An 18,321-nucleotide genomic window follows, 5' to 3' on the forward strand; every position below is an offset into this window, starting at 1 on the left:
GGGGCAGAGGGCTGCAGGGTAGGGCCAGGGATGAGGGGTTCAGGATGTAGGAGGGGGCTTAGGGCTGGGGCAGAGGGTTGGGATGTGGGGGGGAAGGGAGGACGGCTCTGGCTGGGGCAGAGGGTTGGGATGCAAGGAGGGGTGAGGGCTCTAGGGTGGAGCTGGGGATGAGGGGCTTGGGTGCGTGCAGGGGCTCAGGCAGAGGGTTGGGATGCAGGGGTGAGGGCTGCAGGGTAGGGCAAGGGATGAGGGGTTCAGGATGCAGGATGGGGCTCAGGGCTGGGGCAGAGGGTTGGGATGCGGGGGGGAGGGCTCTGGCTGGGGGTGCGGCCTCTGGGGTGGGATCAGGGATCAGGAATTTGGGGTGCAGGCAGGCTGCCCTTGAGCTGGGGTCAGAGGACTCCCCCCAGCCCTCTCCCTGCCAGCAGGTAGCACGGGAGCTCCGGGGGAAGGGACCCTCTCTCCCCCCTGCCCGGAGGCAGCACAGGTGCTCCGGGGCCAAGGGAGAGGCCCACAGCAGCCCTGCAAGCCCCAACTTGCTCCCCTCCCCAGTTCCCGCCCACCCCCACCTCTCTAGGTCCCTGCTGCATGGCCCTTTAGAGCTGCTGCGCAGCTATTTAGAGCCTGCTGCGCGGCCGCTTAGAGGGAATGTAGGGAGCCGCACTTAGGTCGATGGGAGCCGCCACTGGCTTGCGGGCCTTGCAACGAAGAACACTGACTTAGCAGCTCTCAACTAAGATGGGACTTATGTTTGCTGAATACAATAAAAAGGATTAAGAGCTATTACCTACATGGAACAGCACAAAGCCCAGACACTACTACAAGGGCACTTCAATACACAAGTGGTTACACACAGTGCAAACAAAGTTTTTTGTACTCTTCTACTTAGTTTCTGAAAATAAGAGTATAGAGCTCTATCTTCAGTCTGTAGAAACTGGGTGTACGGTAAAGGGAGCAAACATCAGTCCCAGGGAGACAGAGTATGAAATGCCTTGTATGGTTCGGGGATGTGTCAGTCTGCGTCTGACAAGAAGCTAGAGAAACTTGTTATGAATGTAAGAAGTAAAGTAATGCAATAGTGGAGAACAGAGCACTAAAAGGAGACTTCATATAGGTCCCCTAAATAGAAGTAAGCTAATCACGTCTAACTAGGAATAGCTGTCCAGCTGGAAGGAATATTTGAAAAGCCATAACCAGCAGTAAAACAAAGGCCTCTTGGGAAACAAAGATTACAAGGACAGACAGACATTAAGTATTTTGTAGCTCCTGTTCAGGTTCCATGTATCTCAAGAGGGTGTGAAGTGTCTGGAATGCAGATTTTTTTTTTTACCCCCACAACAACCAGTCTAACTTGTTTTACTTGCAAGCTAAACATTTGTTTGTCTCTGCAATAAGTGAAATAATTAAGCTATTTTGAGTAATCTGTCAGAGAACAAATGCTCAAAACAATTAACTGTAAAACTAATCTCTCTGAGGTAATGCAAACCTAGATTTCTGTTGGCCCAGGGCCCCAGGAAAAGGGAAGTGTTGTGAGTACACGTGCTTCTCTATTAGGCTCTTCTACTTGCTAGATTTCTCTCTGGTCATTCATCAAATAGCAACGAAATAGCTACCAGTAAGCCACTTAAGAGTATACTTACACTGGAACTATAACCTTGTTGGGTGACCTGGTTATAATTTGTCCTTTGACATAGTATAAGTGAAGTGCAGATGAGTCCTTAATTGTGTTGGAGAACCAGTCTAAAGTCTTAGACCAAGGAAGCCATCAACATAGTTAGGCTCTCTGTTTACATTACAAAATAGAACTGGACTTTACCCAAGTTGTAATAAGATCTGCTTCAAAATACTTATTTACAGTATGGGGTGCCTTATAGGCAACAGCATTAAAAAAAAGCATCTCTAAGGACATGTCTACGCAGGGACACTCAAGAAAGTCAGGGACTATCAGCTCTCGAGTGATTTTAGTCTGCATCCTGCAAGATGGGCATGTTACCAGACAGAACTCTAGCCTGTACCTCAAGTCAGGTCAGCTAGTCTAGATTAAAAGCACCAAACTTGGTTAGAGCAGTGGTTTTCAAACTGCGGGTCGCAACCCAGTACTGGGTTGCGGAATGTAAGGCACTGGGTCATGGCGGCTCTGGTAAGCACCGCCGACCGGGCCATTAAAAGTCCTCGCTGCGCACCAGAAGTGGCCAGCAGTAGTCTGGCTCCTAGGTGGGGGGGCCACGGGGCTCTGCGCGCTGCCCCCACCCTGAGCCCCGGCTCCGCACTCCCATTAGATGGGAACCAGCCCCAGCCCTGAGCTCCCCCCGAAACCCAGAGCCCCTTTCTGCACGCCAACCCCTCACCCCCAGCCCAGAGCCCTGATCCCCTCCTGCACCTCAATCCCCTGCCCCAGCTCTGAGCCCCCTCCAAACCCAGAGCCCCCTCCTGCACCCCAAACCCCTCATCCCCAGCCCCACCCACAGCCCTCACCCCTGCACCCCAGCCCTGAGCCCCTCCCACACACCAAACCCCTCATCCCCAGCTCTGTTGGGTCGTGATCATCAACAATTTTCTTCACCTGGGTTGCCAGAAAAAAAAGTTTGAAAACCACTGGGTTAAAGGATTATAGTGGGGGGAGGAGGGGTTAAACACTCACGTAAGAGCCCAGTGAATTCAGGAGTGAAAAGACACCCTCAAGGTGTGTACACTAGACTATTTTTTACCTCCAAGATACTTAACACATTTGTAAAGGCTGCTGTGCACACTCCCCACCTGTAGGAGTCATCCCTTGAAGGTAAAAAAAAGTGTCCAGTGTGGAGAAGCCCTGAAGGGGACCATTTTTGTGTCCAAAAGGTGTTAATGTATACACTACAAGGGAATAGGGCCATCGACACTATACGTTTTACATTCAAAAGGAAAGTATTTAGTGTTGGGCTATTTTTAACTGAAAGGGATATTGTAAAATATTGGATCCTGACTCCCCCAGTGGGCAGGAAGGGGCAAGATTAATTTGTTGGGGATGCTTTCAGATCCTCATTTAGGGGCTTCAAGTGACTATGGCCAAAAACGTCTTTCATCTGGTCCATTTCCCCAGTGTAGATCATATGACTTCCATACTGGAGTACTGCAATGCACTCTACCTAGGACTATCTAGTGAATGTAAATGCCTCCCTACTTGGTAGCATTAGCCACAGAGAGGAAAACAGTTTCCAGATGAAGAAATAGCTTCCTGTCTATCAGTTTCCACATACAATAGAAGGTGCTGACACCAATCCAGAAATTCCTATATGGTTTGGGTGTTGGTTGGCCTTTCCCTACATGCTGCTAAGACAACTGAGGTGCTTTAAGATTTCCTAGATTTGAGCATTTGGACCTGGAGACCGGACACTCCCTGAAAACCCTTCAGCTCTAGAATTTGCTTCCGTTAGACACAATCCAGACATTCAGGATATGGTGTAAGATGCCTTGTTTACAGAGGCTTCTGCCTGAGGTGGAGAAGAGGATTGAGAAAAATTATGCTGAGCTGCTTTAAAGTTCTATTTAAAATATCAGATTCATTTCATTAGCAGAGGAACATTTTTGAAAGTCAACTGGCTTGTAAGAATGTTAAAATGCCATCCCCGACTTGAGCAATCCATCTACCAACCCAGGGAACCACGTTATGGATTTTTGCCGAGACCAGCACCTTTCAAGTCCGGCACACAGACAACAGCTAGAAATGTGCTAGTGCAGTATTTTATAGTACTGCACTATACAAGAAGTTAACACCTGCTAGCTGGGGATTTTGATTTGCTATATAGTTTTGTACACCTAGTAGCAATTAGAAGTTTAATGAGGGAAGACACTAATGCCACATACAGATTTTTAAAACTAAAAATATTCTAATGAAGCAGATTTGGTATTTTAATTGCTAGTTGTAGGTTTTTTTTCCCCAAGAACCTTCATTGCAAATTAATGTTGAACTCCTGAGAGCCTATGGGGCAGTAGAGTTATGCCATTTTTTAGAAGGCACTTAAAGGAGACTTTTCTTGATATGCAACCTGAAGATCCCTCAGTTTTATCCCATTATCCTACCTAAGGCTTCCCTCCCCCTACATGCCATCCAAACAGCTAGTGAAAAATCTTCTTGCTACTCCTGAATTGGAAGAAAGATTTTTACCGGTAGATTGCATATATTTATGTAAGGTGTTTGCGGCTGATGGGAAGGGTGCAGGAAAAATCTGAAGAACTCCATATTTCTCCTGACAGGGCTGTGGTCCTACCTGATATTGTCTATCCAGCAGTCAATGATGACAGGCAGAAGCAATTCTAAGTTCAGCCAGAGCGTAAAGTAACTGTCTGTCTTCTTGGAGCAAAGGTAGTGCACCACTGTGGGTTTGTCCAATTTGGCTTCCAACTGGTTACCCAAATCCCCTGGGACTGCAAGAAACATATAAAAAGCAGAAATATACTACTATCAGACTACAAATAAAAACCTGTTACTGAATTAGTGATTATATATGCTTGTTTTCCATGCTACTCTACCACTGTATGACTGCAGTTATATTACTGCCTCAGCAAAGATACTTGCTAGATTTTGTAAATGGATGAAAGGCGTTATTATAGGAAGACAAGGCTGGTGCGGAGAAGCTACATGAATTCTTTGCATCGATTTTGACTGCAGAGGATGTGAGGGAATTCCCAAACCTGAGCCATTCATTTTAAGTGACAAATCTGAAGAACTGTCCCAGACTGAGGTGTCAGTAGAGGTTTTCGAATAAATTGATAAATTAAACATTAAGAAGTCACCAGGACCAGATGGTATTCACCCATGAGTTCTGAAGGAACTCAAATATGAAATTGCAGAACTACTAATTGTGGTGTGTAACCTATCACTTAAATCAGCCTCTGTACTAGATGACTGAAGGATAGCTAATGTGAGAGTGATTTTTTAAAAAGGCTCCAGAGGCAATCCTGGGAATTATAGGCCAGTAAGCCTAACTTCAGTACCAGGCAAATTGGTTGAAACTATAGGAAAGAACAGAATTCGCAGACACATAGATGAACACAAAAAGTTGGGGCTTTTGTAAAGGCAAAACATGCCTCACCAACCTATTAGAATTCCTGGGGGGAGGGGGGGTGTTATCTTAAAACAGGAGTATCACAAGCAGATTGTATCAAAGCCTTATCAAAAACCTCTGTGTACCGTAGAGAGTAATCCAACAGCTTTTGGAAGACAGAATTTTTTCCTTCAGAATATTGCAACACTAACTGGTCATATAATTTCTTATTTAACATTTTCACCACTACCCACAGAAAATGAATTTGGATCAGTTTTTCTTTTACTTCATTATTGGAGCTTTATTTTCATTACTTTGTCTCTGCTGGCATAACAGCCTCAATTCACAGAACTTAGTCGGGTTCTAGTTTACTAATCTGCACATATATCCTTATGTCCTTTGCATCCAGGTTTTAGAACTGATGTTATGGTCTTGACACTAATGTTATAGTATCTATCCCTAATCAGCATGCAGATTGTCTTCCTTTTTTTGCTTTTTTTTTTTTGCAATTTATTATTCTCTCCAACACAGAAAACTGTCAGCCTTCGTTTGCATTTGTCAACCATTACTGCCACGACTTGCACAAAGACGACTAAAAACAAGCAAGATACTGAGCAATTAAAAAAAAAAAAGCTCTGACAGACTCTCAGCTCAGGCAGCGTTACATTACTACTTTCCAATGTGTCTTACTCTGCAAGAGAGGTTATTTGCTCTCTTGGAGATTCCAGGCCAACGAATATTATAACTACCCAGCGATATTTTAAATTTATTGAATTTGCCTTTTTTTGTTGGAGACGTAACAGTACATGTGCTGCACCAATGCAAGTTCCTACTAGACTCAATTCATTCCATTTTACTACACTTGTCAGATTCACTGCTGTTCTAATTCTGACTGGCCATATGGCTGTCTCAGGTGAAAGAAAAAAACTAATCAGAGTTTGGTCTGGAACAGATTACAACAACAGACAAATCAAGAACCAATATGGATTAACGTCCACCTATACAACAATTTTTAAAAGACTTGCAAAGAGGAAGTTGTGGCAAAATCAATCAAATAATATTCCAACTCCAAAGACAGTAGTGGGTTTGCTCAACAGTTATCATGAAACTTTTTGACTCAAGAAATGAACATTCTGAAATTTCCCTTCTACACTCTTCCCAATCCACTTTCTATTCCCCCTCCTACCATCATTCCACTATTGCAAATGAAGTTAAAATAATTAGGGACACTTTTACAAAACATGAGAAAGCGCAGGACCATAAGTAAAAATGCATGTGCATTTACTGTGACAAACAGAGTTTGCAAGTGTAAGTGGGTTTTGCAGATTACCAGCTAGTGGTGTAACAGTCCATTTAGCATGTGTGCAGCTGTACACTTTCCAGCATGTACACCTGGCATCTTGAGACTTTTAAATGCAGGTCTGCAGAGTTTACAGTTTGATTTTTTCACCCCTCAAAACTAACTAATCAATCAAAACATAGGATTTTACTATTTATAGTGTCCTATTATCCAAAAAAATAGTAATTGTGTTCTGCCAAGTTTCCTCCAAAGGTTAACAAGTGGTACACCAACCACACAATTTTTTACACAGTACTCTTCCCACATATTCCTTTCCAAGAAGTCACAACTCTAAAATAATAAAACAGCACAAGATTTTGCATGTATACACATACTTTTTCCTACTTTTGGAAAACACTTGGAAATAATTGGTTTCCTATCTCTGTAGACTAACAGGGAACCATGTATAGCCAAGTGAAGACAGCCATATAGTCTGTTTAAAACAAACTTATAATAAAAGCAAGGTCATGCACAGCTCGCTGCAACAAATTGGCATAACTTGCCTGAAGGCTTCTGAAATCAGCCTCGGAACATAAGTTTCCACAAACAGCAGCAAAAATTAGATAAACCAGGATACATAGCTTCCAGGCAACAAGGCAGAGCCAGAACTTCAATTATAAGAGCAAATATAAGTTCTGGCACTGTCTCTAGTCAATAAACAGCTGCATATCTATTTCTTGACTTCTGCATCTTTGGGTTGGACATTTTAAGGAATGAGGCTTTGAAATAGGGGCAATAGCCATGGTTCAGCTATTTGTACTGAATCTGAGGGCATGTTAGTTTATAGCATTATTCTATTTTTCCTTCATTAATCGAACCTTCTAAGAAGCTCACTCTGCTAAAGTGCTAGACTGGAGCAGCACTCTGCACGTGCAAGTCACTTGTTTTACTTTCTTCTAAAGTGCTCAGAGAGACTGATGACCCAGGAGTAAGTGTTGAGATAGATAAAAAGAGCTCCTACTTTAAGCTGGCCTACTGAGAGCAAATCACCATCAATTGCTGATCCCAGCAATCTCATACTAGGGTGTGGAGAAATTTAAACTCTCGCCTCCTCCTCCTCCCCCTCCCCACCCTCCAGTTCTTTTCTGTGGAAATTTTGGGGTACATATATAGTTTAAAACAGACTCCTAAAGGGATCTCTTAAAGTCACCAGCGATAAAGAACTTCAGTTGGGTATGCAAGACAGTGAGCAAGTCTGTTCCCTTAGCCCAGCGGTTCTCAACCCATGGCCCGCATGCGGCACAATGAGCACACAGCTGCAGCCCAGCTGTGTGCTAAAAAAATTCAAAACTTGCTGCTCTAATCTGAATGGGGACGGGGCTGGCTGAGGGGAAGACAGCATCTGGAAACCAGCTGGAGGGCTCCTGCCAGCAGGGGGCTGCTGAGGCAGGGGGGCAGAGTGCAGGAGAGTGGGTCTCTGGGCAGGTTTGTGGGGAAGGGGGCACTTTGGGCAGTGGGACACTGGGAACTAGGGGTGCTGCAACACCCTCAGCTTTTAGGCTGCCCGAGTTGGGATCTGGGTCCTGGCTTCCCAGCTCCATGTCCAGGGCTCCAGTCCTTGCCCCTCTGTGGAGGGGGGTGCTTGGCATAGCGGACTGTGGGGGAGGGCGCTGTGTTTCTCAACCTGAGGTCCATGTAACACATTAATAGGTTGAGAACCACTGCCCTAGCCTATTCTGTAAAGCAGTGGTCTCCAAACTTTTTTGATCACGTACCCCATCAGTAAAAAATTTTTGAGCACGCACCCCCTGCGGCGCCAAAGCGCAAAAAAAAAAAAAGCGCTCCTCCTGCCGCGCACCGCCAAGGATCCTCTTGCGCACCCCACTTTGGAGACCACTGCTGTAAAGAATGTGTAGGGAGAGGGAGGAAAAGAATTTGGATCTGTTGTCTCAAATGTTTTACTCTGTATTTCTCTATCAACTACCCCATCTCTCATTAGACCGCTGACACACACACACACACACACACACACACACTCTCTCTCTCAATGAAGTTGTTTAAGCACAGTAGCAGGTCAGAATTTATTTTAGGTTATTTCAAAAACTAATATAGTGGAAAGTGTAGCCATCATCAGTAGTAGGGCATTGTAGCACTGCATCACACTCTTGAAAAATGATAAAGTTCAAAAAGTATTGAAGTTCAAACTCAGAACCCCATAAACTGCTGTTTAAGTCTCTGCTTATAGAACTAGCTGAGACTTAATCTCGTGCCTTTTTTCCACATAATCTCATGCCTTTTTTGGCTGCTGCACCAAAGCTCTTAACTAGAAAGAAGCACAAAAACATAACTATATTTAGGTTAGTTACTCATGGCTGGTCAGTTTCAGTGGCTGGCTGCCAAAGGCCTGACAAGATGATATTGTCTTCTTTTCCAGTGCAAAACAAAATAGACAGGTAACTGACACTTATTCTCACTCAAAGCTTTGGCTTCTTTTTAAAAACAAGCTCTTTCAGCAAAAGGTACTGTTTGAAAGCCTGGATAAGGGTGCGAGATATTAGGGAATGATTGTTTCTAAACAGCAGCTAAACAATCACACTTCTGCACAGATTAGGAAGGGTCACAATTCAGAGGATGAAGGAACAAGTTAGACATTTAATTACTAGCTTCATTATGTTAATGTAAGTTGTACAGAAGTTTCACTTGTGACTACAAAAGAGAAGATACCCTTACTACAAAAACCTAACTAGGTTAGGTTATAATATTCAACACTGATGTTATTGAACAGAAATGTCGTTGTGTTCCAGTGTCTGACAACGTATAAGACAAGAAAAACTGTCTGCTGACTACTGTTAAGTCTTTTAAATTAGGGTATGGATTCATAAAGTAGAGAACTAGCAAAGTCGAAGGCTGATAAAATTTTAAGTCGTTTCAACTAACAGTGAAGGCACAATTTCCACAACCCTGAGACACCACACATTGCAGTTTGAAGACTGGAGCCCATACGCATGCACGCACACATGTGTGTCAGGGAACGGCTGCCAAGTTAGTAAATATGAAAACTAATAACGAGGTAGAACCAGACAATTTTGGGATGGCTTTTCTCCAAATTAGAGAGAAATCTCCATATTGGCAATGAAGCAGTTTCATCACTATATGCTCACAACTAAAATTTTACAAATACAGATTGCAATTTGCAAAAGAAATCTTGTGAGAAGATTCATGGGGAAGTTAGAACGTACACAAAGCCAGCAATGCTAATTTAGATAAACTTTGGATTCAGAAAAAAAAAGTCAGATTTACAATCCTTTACCAACATAACTGAAGAGTATTAATGGTTTAAATTTTGGTTGCAAGAGTATTAGCTGCATTTTGGATGGGAGACTATCGCGTAGAAAGCAATCAGCAGGAATCAACCATATGACGACAAGCTCTGCAGAAGAAAACCAATAATGTTTTGACATTTTCACAAGATGATTTGATAGTAGTTGACAGAAGCATTTCCTTTAGGTTTCAGACCATCTGGGAAAAGTAAAGTGACTCCAAACAGACTTCTATAAAAAGGTAATTTTTTTTACCCAATTGTTTTATTTTGTCATACCTTATATGCTTGCATTTACAAATGTGGTTTCTAACCTTTTTCACTGGAAAGGTTATATAAAGCTTAAAATTTTTAAGTCTGCATGTCCAAAACAAATACTTTATTTACAAAAGAATGCACAGGTAAAGTTTTGGAAATTTGAACATGCTAGTTAAGATGGGATCTTAAGACTGATATTTCAAAGGCTTCTCTAATTTTGTGACTGCCCTCTGAGAAAAGACATAAGATTAAGACTAGAGACAAGAAAATGAGAGATGCCATAACGAATATATAAAATACCTCAAAGAGAAAGAAAATCAGTTGCTCCTCTTTACTACCTTCTCATTAGACAAGAACAGAAACGGATATTTATGTAGCAAAAGATAACCAATTATATTAGATAAAAATGTAACGAATGTAAAAGCACATGGCTTGGGGCATAAGCCCAGCCCAGTTTGCCCACAGCAGCAATTTCTTCTCAATACCTGTTAGTGTGGTTAGCCAAAGCGTTGTCACGTCCATAAATCAGTTTGCAGATCAGAAGTTGGGAGTTTTATATGAATGTTATTCCAGGAAGCTGTCTTTCCTTTATTGTACTATACTCAGTTTTCCATAAGAACTTATGAGAGTAACTTGCCACAGTTCTCCAAGGAGGAGGGCTCATTAAAGCTACGTTGTACACCCAAAACCAGTTTACCACAGAAAATGCTTGTTTTATGATTAGGAGCAGCAGGGCAAAAAAACCCACAAAGTCACATGATGCTTCTGTTATTCAAGCAGCAGAGAGCTGTTTTTACAGTTGAACCACCAAGAATCCAGACTTGGTTCTCAGGTGCGTTTTATTGTAGGGAGGAGATAAGGTTGCAATAAATTACATAGGACTTATTTTGATCCTGTTTGTAATTCCAGGTGAATAAAACTCCCCTTACATCTTTTCGTATTTTGGAGGGGGGAGGGGGTTAAGCTACAGTTTTCATAGAGGATAACAAAGGCATGGCCAGTAAATGACTTGGCTAGAATGCACTATCGTCTAGGATTATGCATAAACTGTAAAACTAAGAGTCTAAATAAAAAATACAGGTGCTTTCAAAGACTGAGTTAGCGAATATGATTTGAAATACTACTTACTATCCCTTACAGGCCTAGTCTAATACCATAGAGTTTCTCAACCAGCTAACTTGCATTCAAACCACAACTTGCTTTTTCTACACTCAGATAGTAATATGCTGCCCTTAGTCAGCATGTGAAGGATCACAGAAAAAGCAAGAAGAAACCAGAAAGAAGACAGGGAAACACCACAGTAAGTCTCCCTTCACATGTCAAGATCCAAAATCAGGGACACAATTATTCATGCAAGAAACTTAAAAGGATGTGATATACCCTGCTTTAGTGTAAACAACTCTATAGCGACAATTTCACAATTCTTTATTTCTTATATAAGTAGTTTTCAACAATAAAAGTGAGGGGACACAAGGTTTGTGTGGAACACCGGTAACTTTGGGTCTAAAATGAGTGACTGTCACATAAAAGGAGGGCCATTTAAGAGGTATGCCACAGTAGCCTACAACAGATATGGTAAAGCTAGTAAAACAGTAGAATTTAGAGGAATACTTTCAGCTTGATTCTCTTATTTAATTAGGCTAATTTTTAAAAAGCCAATTTCTGATAGAGTACCATTTAAACGGTGTGCTCTGAAGTTTCTTCAATTCCTTTTTGAAAAGTGTAGAAATTTTTTCTGCTCCCCTGTTGATGTTAGTTTACTCTTTTGATGAAAAGATCCTTGCTATGCAGGGAAACAGGGAAACCATCCACAAAGTGCTGTAAAACTGAAATTAGCAGGTTTTTTCACCCTTTAATTTCTTTCAGTTACAGTACTTTTCAGTGTTACTTGTAGCAATCATGAACAGAAAGTTTTTAGAAAATAATTTTCACATTGACAGTGTCCTTTGAACATGGTCCACGACAATAAGGCAAAATTATGTCAAAAGCAGTACAAAGCATCACAGTTCACAAGTCAGCTTGGAAGGATTAGATTTTTATTGATAAATTTCAGTAAACACTAGTTTCATCATTCACACATAAAACAAAAAATATTTTCATCGATAATAAAAATTTACAGAAACAAAGAAAAATGCTGCTTGAGAACTTAGTTTGATTTAAGGATATTTACTTGGCATATTTTGACATGTGATGTTGACAATGTGTATTTTAACAGTTATAAAACTAACTTTTGAATCAACTTCTATTGTCATTAAATAATTATTTTCAGACACTCCCCCTATAATTTCCCACAACTGTGAGAACAAAAAAAAAAAATGAACAAATGTTTAAAACCCATAATTTTGGACAATTTTGTGAGTTATAGCATTCAAAAACAGAGTGGCCCAAAATTACTAATGAATGTTGAATTTACATGACCACACTTACCATAAAGCTACAAGAGTAATAAAAATCTACCACAATATGTATGGTGAAAACAAGCGCATAAAGGAAAGGCTAAGAAAGCAAGTCAATCAATATATGCCCCGCTCTGAACTGGAATACAAAGCCATCACACATATATGTAGCCCTTCATTACACAACCCCAGCCTATACCTCAAGTTAGTTTCCATTTCCATTCCCTTTTGCCTACTACACTCCAACAATGATTCCAATTTTAATTCCTCTTTTCATCACCTCCCTCAAACGCTTCCATGACTTCCTCCATGTTGCCTCTGATTCTTGGTATGTCCTCACCAAATCTTACTTCCTAGCCATCTCCTTTGTTTCACTGAAATCACCTCTAAAAGCTCATTTTTGCCATGTCACCTATGCAAAATGAGGATAAAAAGAAAGGTAATGATAGGTTAACTGGAATCATCAAGATGTGTACATCCTTTACAGAATTACCATGGGAATAAAGACAACTGAGGGAAATATAGACCATGCAGCTTAGCTTTGGTAACAGGAAAGATAATGGAGCAAATAATCAGTTTGTAAGCACCTAGAAGAAAATAAGACAGTAACAGTCAATTCGGATATGTCAAGAATAAATCATATCAAACCAACCTAATAGCTTTCTTTGACAGGGTAACAAGCCTTAAGGATGGGGTGAAGCAGTAAGCGTCATATCTTGACATTAGTAAGGCTTCTGATACTGCCTCACATGACCATCTCATAAAGAAATATAGCCTAGACAAAAGTACCATAAGGTGGGTACACAACTGGTTGGAAAACTGTACTCAAAATAGTTATCAATGGTTCACAATCAAGCTAGAAGGGCATATCAAGTAGGGTTCCGCAGGGATCAGTCCTGCATTCAGTTCTATTCAATATCTTCATAAATTATTTGGATAATGGCACAGTACACTTATAAATTCAATAATGACAAATGCAAAGTAATACACGTAAGAAGGAATAATCAATTGCACAAATACAAAGTGCAAATAACTGCCTAGGAAGGAGTACTGCAGAAAAGGATCTGTGGGGGGGTATAGTGGATCACAAACTAAATATTAACCAACAATGCAATACTGTTGCCAAAAAAACTGAACATCATTCTTAGATGTATTAGCAGGAGTGTTGTAAACAAGACACAAGTAGTAATTATTCCACTCTACTCAGCACTGATAAGGCCTCAACTGGAGTACTGTGTCCAGTTCTGGGCATCAGACTTCAGGAAAGATGGAGAAAGTCCAGAGGAAAGCCAACAAGTATGGTCAAAGTTCTAGAAAACATGACCTACGAGGAAAGACGGGAAAAAAAATAAGCTTGCTTAGTCTTGAGAACAGATAAGTTAGCAAGGACATAACATTCTTCAATTACATAAAAGGTTGTTGCAAAGAGAAGGGTGATAAACTGTTCTCCATAACCATTGAGGACAAGACAAGAAGCAATGGTCTTAAATTGCAACAAGAGAGATTAGGTTAAACATTAGAAAGACTTCCTGTTAAGGTAATTAAGCACTGGAACCAATTATCTAGGGAGGTTGTGGAATCTCCATCATTTTCTAATCTGTTCTTAAAAGCCTACAAATACTTGTCATGGATGGTCTAGATCAGTGGTTCTCAACCAGGGGTATGCATACCACTGGAGGTACGCAGAGGTCTTCAAAGGGGTACATAAACTTATCTAGATATTTGCCAGTTTTACAACAGGCTACATAAAAAGCACTAGTGAAGTCAATACAAACTAAAATTTCATAGAAGCAAAATGAGAAAGTAAGCAATTTTTCAGTAATAGCGTGCTGTGGCACTTTTGTATTTTTGTCAGATTTTGTAAGCAAGTAGTTTTTAAGCAAGGTGAAACTTGGGGTACGCAAGATAAATCAGACTCCTGAAAGGGGTACAGTCTGGAATGGTTGAGAGCCACTGCTCTAGATAACACTTAGTCCTGCCTCAGTGCCAGGGACTGGCCTAAATGACCTATCGAGGTCCCTTCCAGTCCTACATTTCTATGATTCTATAGTCACCCTCCTTGTCCTTTGTTTATAACCTTCACTTGCTACATCATGCTGAATTTAGACTAAGCTCTTTTGGACAGGTGTTTTTCCAAAGCACATGGCATTTTCGATGCTCAAAAAATAATGCATAGTATTTTACTAGAGTGAGCTATGCAAAATAGGTCCCAACCCTGAAAAACCTTGTACCTTTTCACATATGGCATAGAGAGTACACTCATAAAGTTCAGAGAAGAGCAACAAAAATTATTAAAGGTCTAGAAAACATGAGCTATGAGGGAAGATTGAAAAAATTGGGTTTGTTTAGTCTGGAGAAGAGAAGACTGAGAGGGGACATGATAACAGTTTTCAAGTACATAAAAGCTTGTTACAAGGAGGAGGGAGAAAAATTGTTCTTCTTAAACTCCGAGGATAGGACAAAAAGCAATGGCCTTAAATTGCAGCAAGGGTGGTTTAGGTTGGACATTAGGAAAAACTTCCTAACTGTCAGAGTGGTTAAGTATTGGAATAAATTGCCTAGGAAGGTGGTGGAATCTCCATCACTGGGGATTTTTAAGAGCAGCTTGGATAAACACCTGTCAGGGATGATAATACTTAGTCCTGCCTTGAGTGCAGGGGACTGGACTAGATGAACTCTCGAAGTCCCTTCCAGTTCTATAATTCTATGATATATAGAGAACACAAAACAATTGCATATCGTCATAAAACAGGTGGAATTTTAGCCATTTTGTTTTAATGGGGGGAGGTTAGAAGGAGGTTACTTCTATTTCCTGAGGATTGTACCAGGCATCTGGCAAATGGGGTGAGAAGCTTGCTGGAGAAAGGGAGCGAAGGAACAGATTAGAATAGACACATAGTCAAGACAAGTTATTAATTTTACAAATGCTGGCTGACAACTTGTTCTGATTATGTAGAGAAGAGCTTTTACTTTAAAAAAAAAAATCTCTTCTCTCCCACCTGCCAAATACATGTTCAGCAATTGAATCTATGCTATAATCTTCTCACAAAAGAAACAAGATCTTATAAATTAAGGAATATCCCTTTACTATGCTTGAGGAATTTGTATACCTATAACTGTTTCATAAGTAACAGCATTACAGTCCCATGGACAACATCTGTTTATCACATGATTGTTACCCAATCTCATTTACTTCTTATGTAGCTGGAGTCTGATTTGGATCAGTGGTTATTAAGCGGTCAGCTTTATCATGAAGAAGCTTGCACTGGAATGTAAGTAACAAAGCTTATTGCTAAGATTCAGTGTTATAAAGGGAACAAGGAAGAATTAGGGCAGATGAGGCAAAAAGCTTCTTCCTAATCTTCACAAACATGGCTCACAGCAAATTGCTTTGCTTGCACTTAATTCCATGAGTTTAGCACATTACAGCAAACTGGTGCTAAACTTTTCCCATCACCACCCATTTATACCATCCTAGCCAAGTAGTCCAGACATCTACTTAAAAGCTGTAATGGTATCTTCATAGCAATACAATGCATTGAGCAGCTAAGTTACTATCTAAACTAATGTACAACATACATTTTTCCCAAAATATGTGTGCAGCAAAGGAAATAATAATTCTGAACAGCAGCATTTTGACATATCAACTAATCTGTGTAAATCAAAATAGATCTTGACATCTATGGCAAGCCAATAAAAACTCTTCCCAGCTTTTTTCTCTGGAAATAATTTGTTAATGGCATCAGCATCATTTGCATACTGAAAATGCAGAATGTACTGCTTGTAGGGGCATGCATCAGTATCAAGAATAAATACATCCATATTTAATACATTAGATATGTTTTACAATTTCTATTCCAATGGACACCAATGTGTGCATATGCACTGGGAAGTTTCAGGAGCAAACAAGCCTGACAACTGTTTTAAATGCAGCAAAACAATATTCAAACAATTGCACTTATTGCAAGCCTTTTTTAAAAAAAGACACCGAATATTTACCCAAGGAACTTCTGCCTCAAGGTTTTTATTGCTTATTAGCACAGATGCAAGGACTTGTAACCCATTTGCTGCTGCAACAAGCAGCAATGAATTTTCTGGGTTGTGTGATGAAGTAGAATTCTTAATGTTACTTTCTAACAACTGTGAAACCCAATCCCTCCCCCATCCTATTTTTAATTTATAATTCCCTTCTCTCAAGAATAAGTTTCAGCTTGAATAAAAAGTTGGGAAAAGGGAGTTTTCCCTTGTTAACATGACTTAAATTGATTTAGGGTTTGAAAAAAAATCTAATGGCCCACATGCCACTGACAAGTGGGAACTTGCTCTGGTAAATGGAGGGGTTTAGAAATCAACTTCAGCAGCATACACATTTACATTTTAAGAAAAATTTCCAACCCATACGATTGAGAAGACAGTCTAAGTGTGAACTGAGTGAGTCACCCCCATGCAGCCTCTGCTTTGGCTCCTGACTAGTGGTTTAACCTTTTGGTTAGTAGGTCTGGTAAAATTTTCAGTCACTGTTTTGAAATGCATAAAGGGAGGAGAAAAATGAAGGAGGGGAAAATGTGCCCTAGCTTTTTCAGATGGCCAGAATCACTGTCTCCTATTTAATTCTCTGCTACTTAAGAAGAGTCATTAAGCCCTAGAAAATATCACTACATATTAGGAAACACACAAAAGGACACCCCAGTTCTGGCATGTTCACAATACTGTAAACAAGAAGTGGGGCTGGCCAGATATAAAATTAGGTGCAAATTTAAACTGCTAGTTATATCACTACAACTCCCTGTGCAGACACTCTTTTCTGCTATAAAATTGCTTTTTGCCAGCTTACTTTATGCTGCTTCAGAAGCAGCTTAAATACACTGAAAAAAGCCCCTCTTATTATTCCCCTGGTGTAACTCCTTGATGTGGATGCTCTTATTCCAGAATTAGAGTGTCACCCAGGAACTTGTAACACCAGCAGTTTAACTGGAAAAATTTTCAATACAGTCCAGTCCTATGTACAGTGAATTACACACCACAGTTGTAGTTTTTACTTCTGAGATCATTCAACTATACTGCAAGTCCGCACATATGCATCTAAATATGTTCAGTTAAGCACAGTAAAGCCTGGTCCAGGGCAGAATTTAAAGATGTGATATTAACAAGCATTAGCCAAAAAAAAGTTTAAAAAGCCTAATATAGACAAGGCACACTGCCTTTAATACATGCTAAACAAGTGAAGTTAAAGCCTAGGCTGCCCCAAGCCAGTGTGCCTTGTCTGAGGTCCTTTTACAGTGTGTTAGTTTACATTTACGAACATTACCCCTTAAGCTCTGGTCTACACAAGGCCTAACTCAGAGCAGCCCTGCACACCAAGTGTTTACACTTAATACAGGTGACTTGCATGCAGGGCCATCCTACAAGCAGCCCAGTGCCCAAGCAGAACTGGCTGCCTAACCAAAGAAGTAAAGAACAAGACACAAGGGGGATTCACCAATACACCATTAATTAACCCTGGACCCTCCGAACTAACCTGACAACCCCAGACAACCTTCCACCCCCCTCCATCCCCAGGCCTCATCTGCAGCCCCCCGCCCCCAAACTTCCACCCCCATTGTCCCCCCAGCCTTCCTCCTCAGCCCCCTGTACCAAGTGCCCCACCCCCAACCTCCCCCCCAGCCCCTGTACCCAGTCCCCAGCCCATAACCTTCTCCCCCAACCCTTCCTCCTCAGCCCTCTGTACTCAGTCCCCCCCAGCCCCTGTACCCAATCCCCGGCACACAATCTTTCTTCCCCCCACTGCCCCCACAGCCTTCCTCAGCCTCTGGACCCAGTCCCCTGCCCTCAGCCTTCCTCCTCAGCCCCCTGTACTGAGTGCCCCGCCCCCAACCTCCCCCCCAGCCCCTGTACCCAGTCCCCAGCCCACAACCTTCTCCCCCAAGCCTTCCTCCTCAGCCCTCTGTACTCAGTCCCCCCAGCCTTCCTCCTCAGCCACCCGCCCTTCCCCCCCCACCCTTCCTCAGCCTCGGTACCCAGTCCCCTGCCCCCAGCCTTCCTCCT

The 18,321-nt window shown here is 41.5% G+C and overlaps 1 protein-coding gene across 1 annotated transcript in view; it reads right to left on the reverse strand.

The window, feature by feature from the left end:
* The window catches only part of PLA2G15 (phospholipase A2 group XV), a 31,586-nt gene that overhangs the window by 12,925 nt on the left and 340 nt on the right, over window positions 1–18,321 (reverse strand). The window contains exon 2 of the mRNA XM_026652735.2: window positions 4,248–4,404. Within this exon, the coding sequence (XP_026508520.1) occupies window positions 4,248–4,404 (157 nt within the window). The remainder of the gene's footprint in view (window positions 1–4,247; window positions 4,405–18,321) is intronic.

The sequence above is a fragment of the Terrapene carolina genome, unplaced genomic scaffold (assembly GCF_002925995.2).
Source record: "Terrapene carolina triunguis isolate 2854851 unplaced genomic scaffold, T_m_triunguis-2.0 Scaffold130, whole genome shotgun sequence".
NCBI lineage: Eukaryota > Metazoa > Chordata > Testudines > Emydidae > Terrapene > Terrapene triunguis.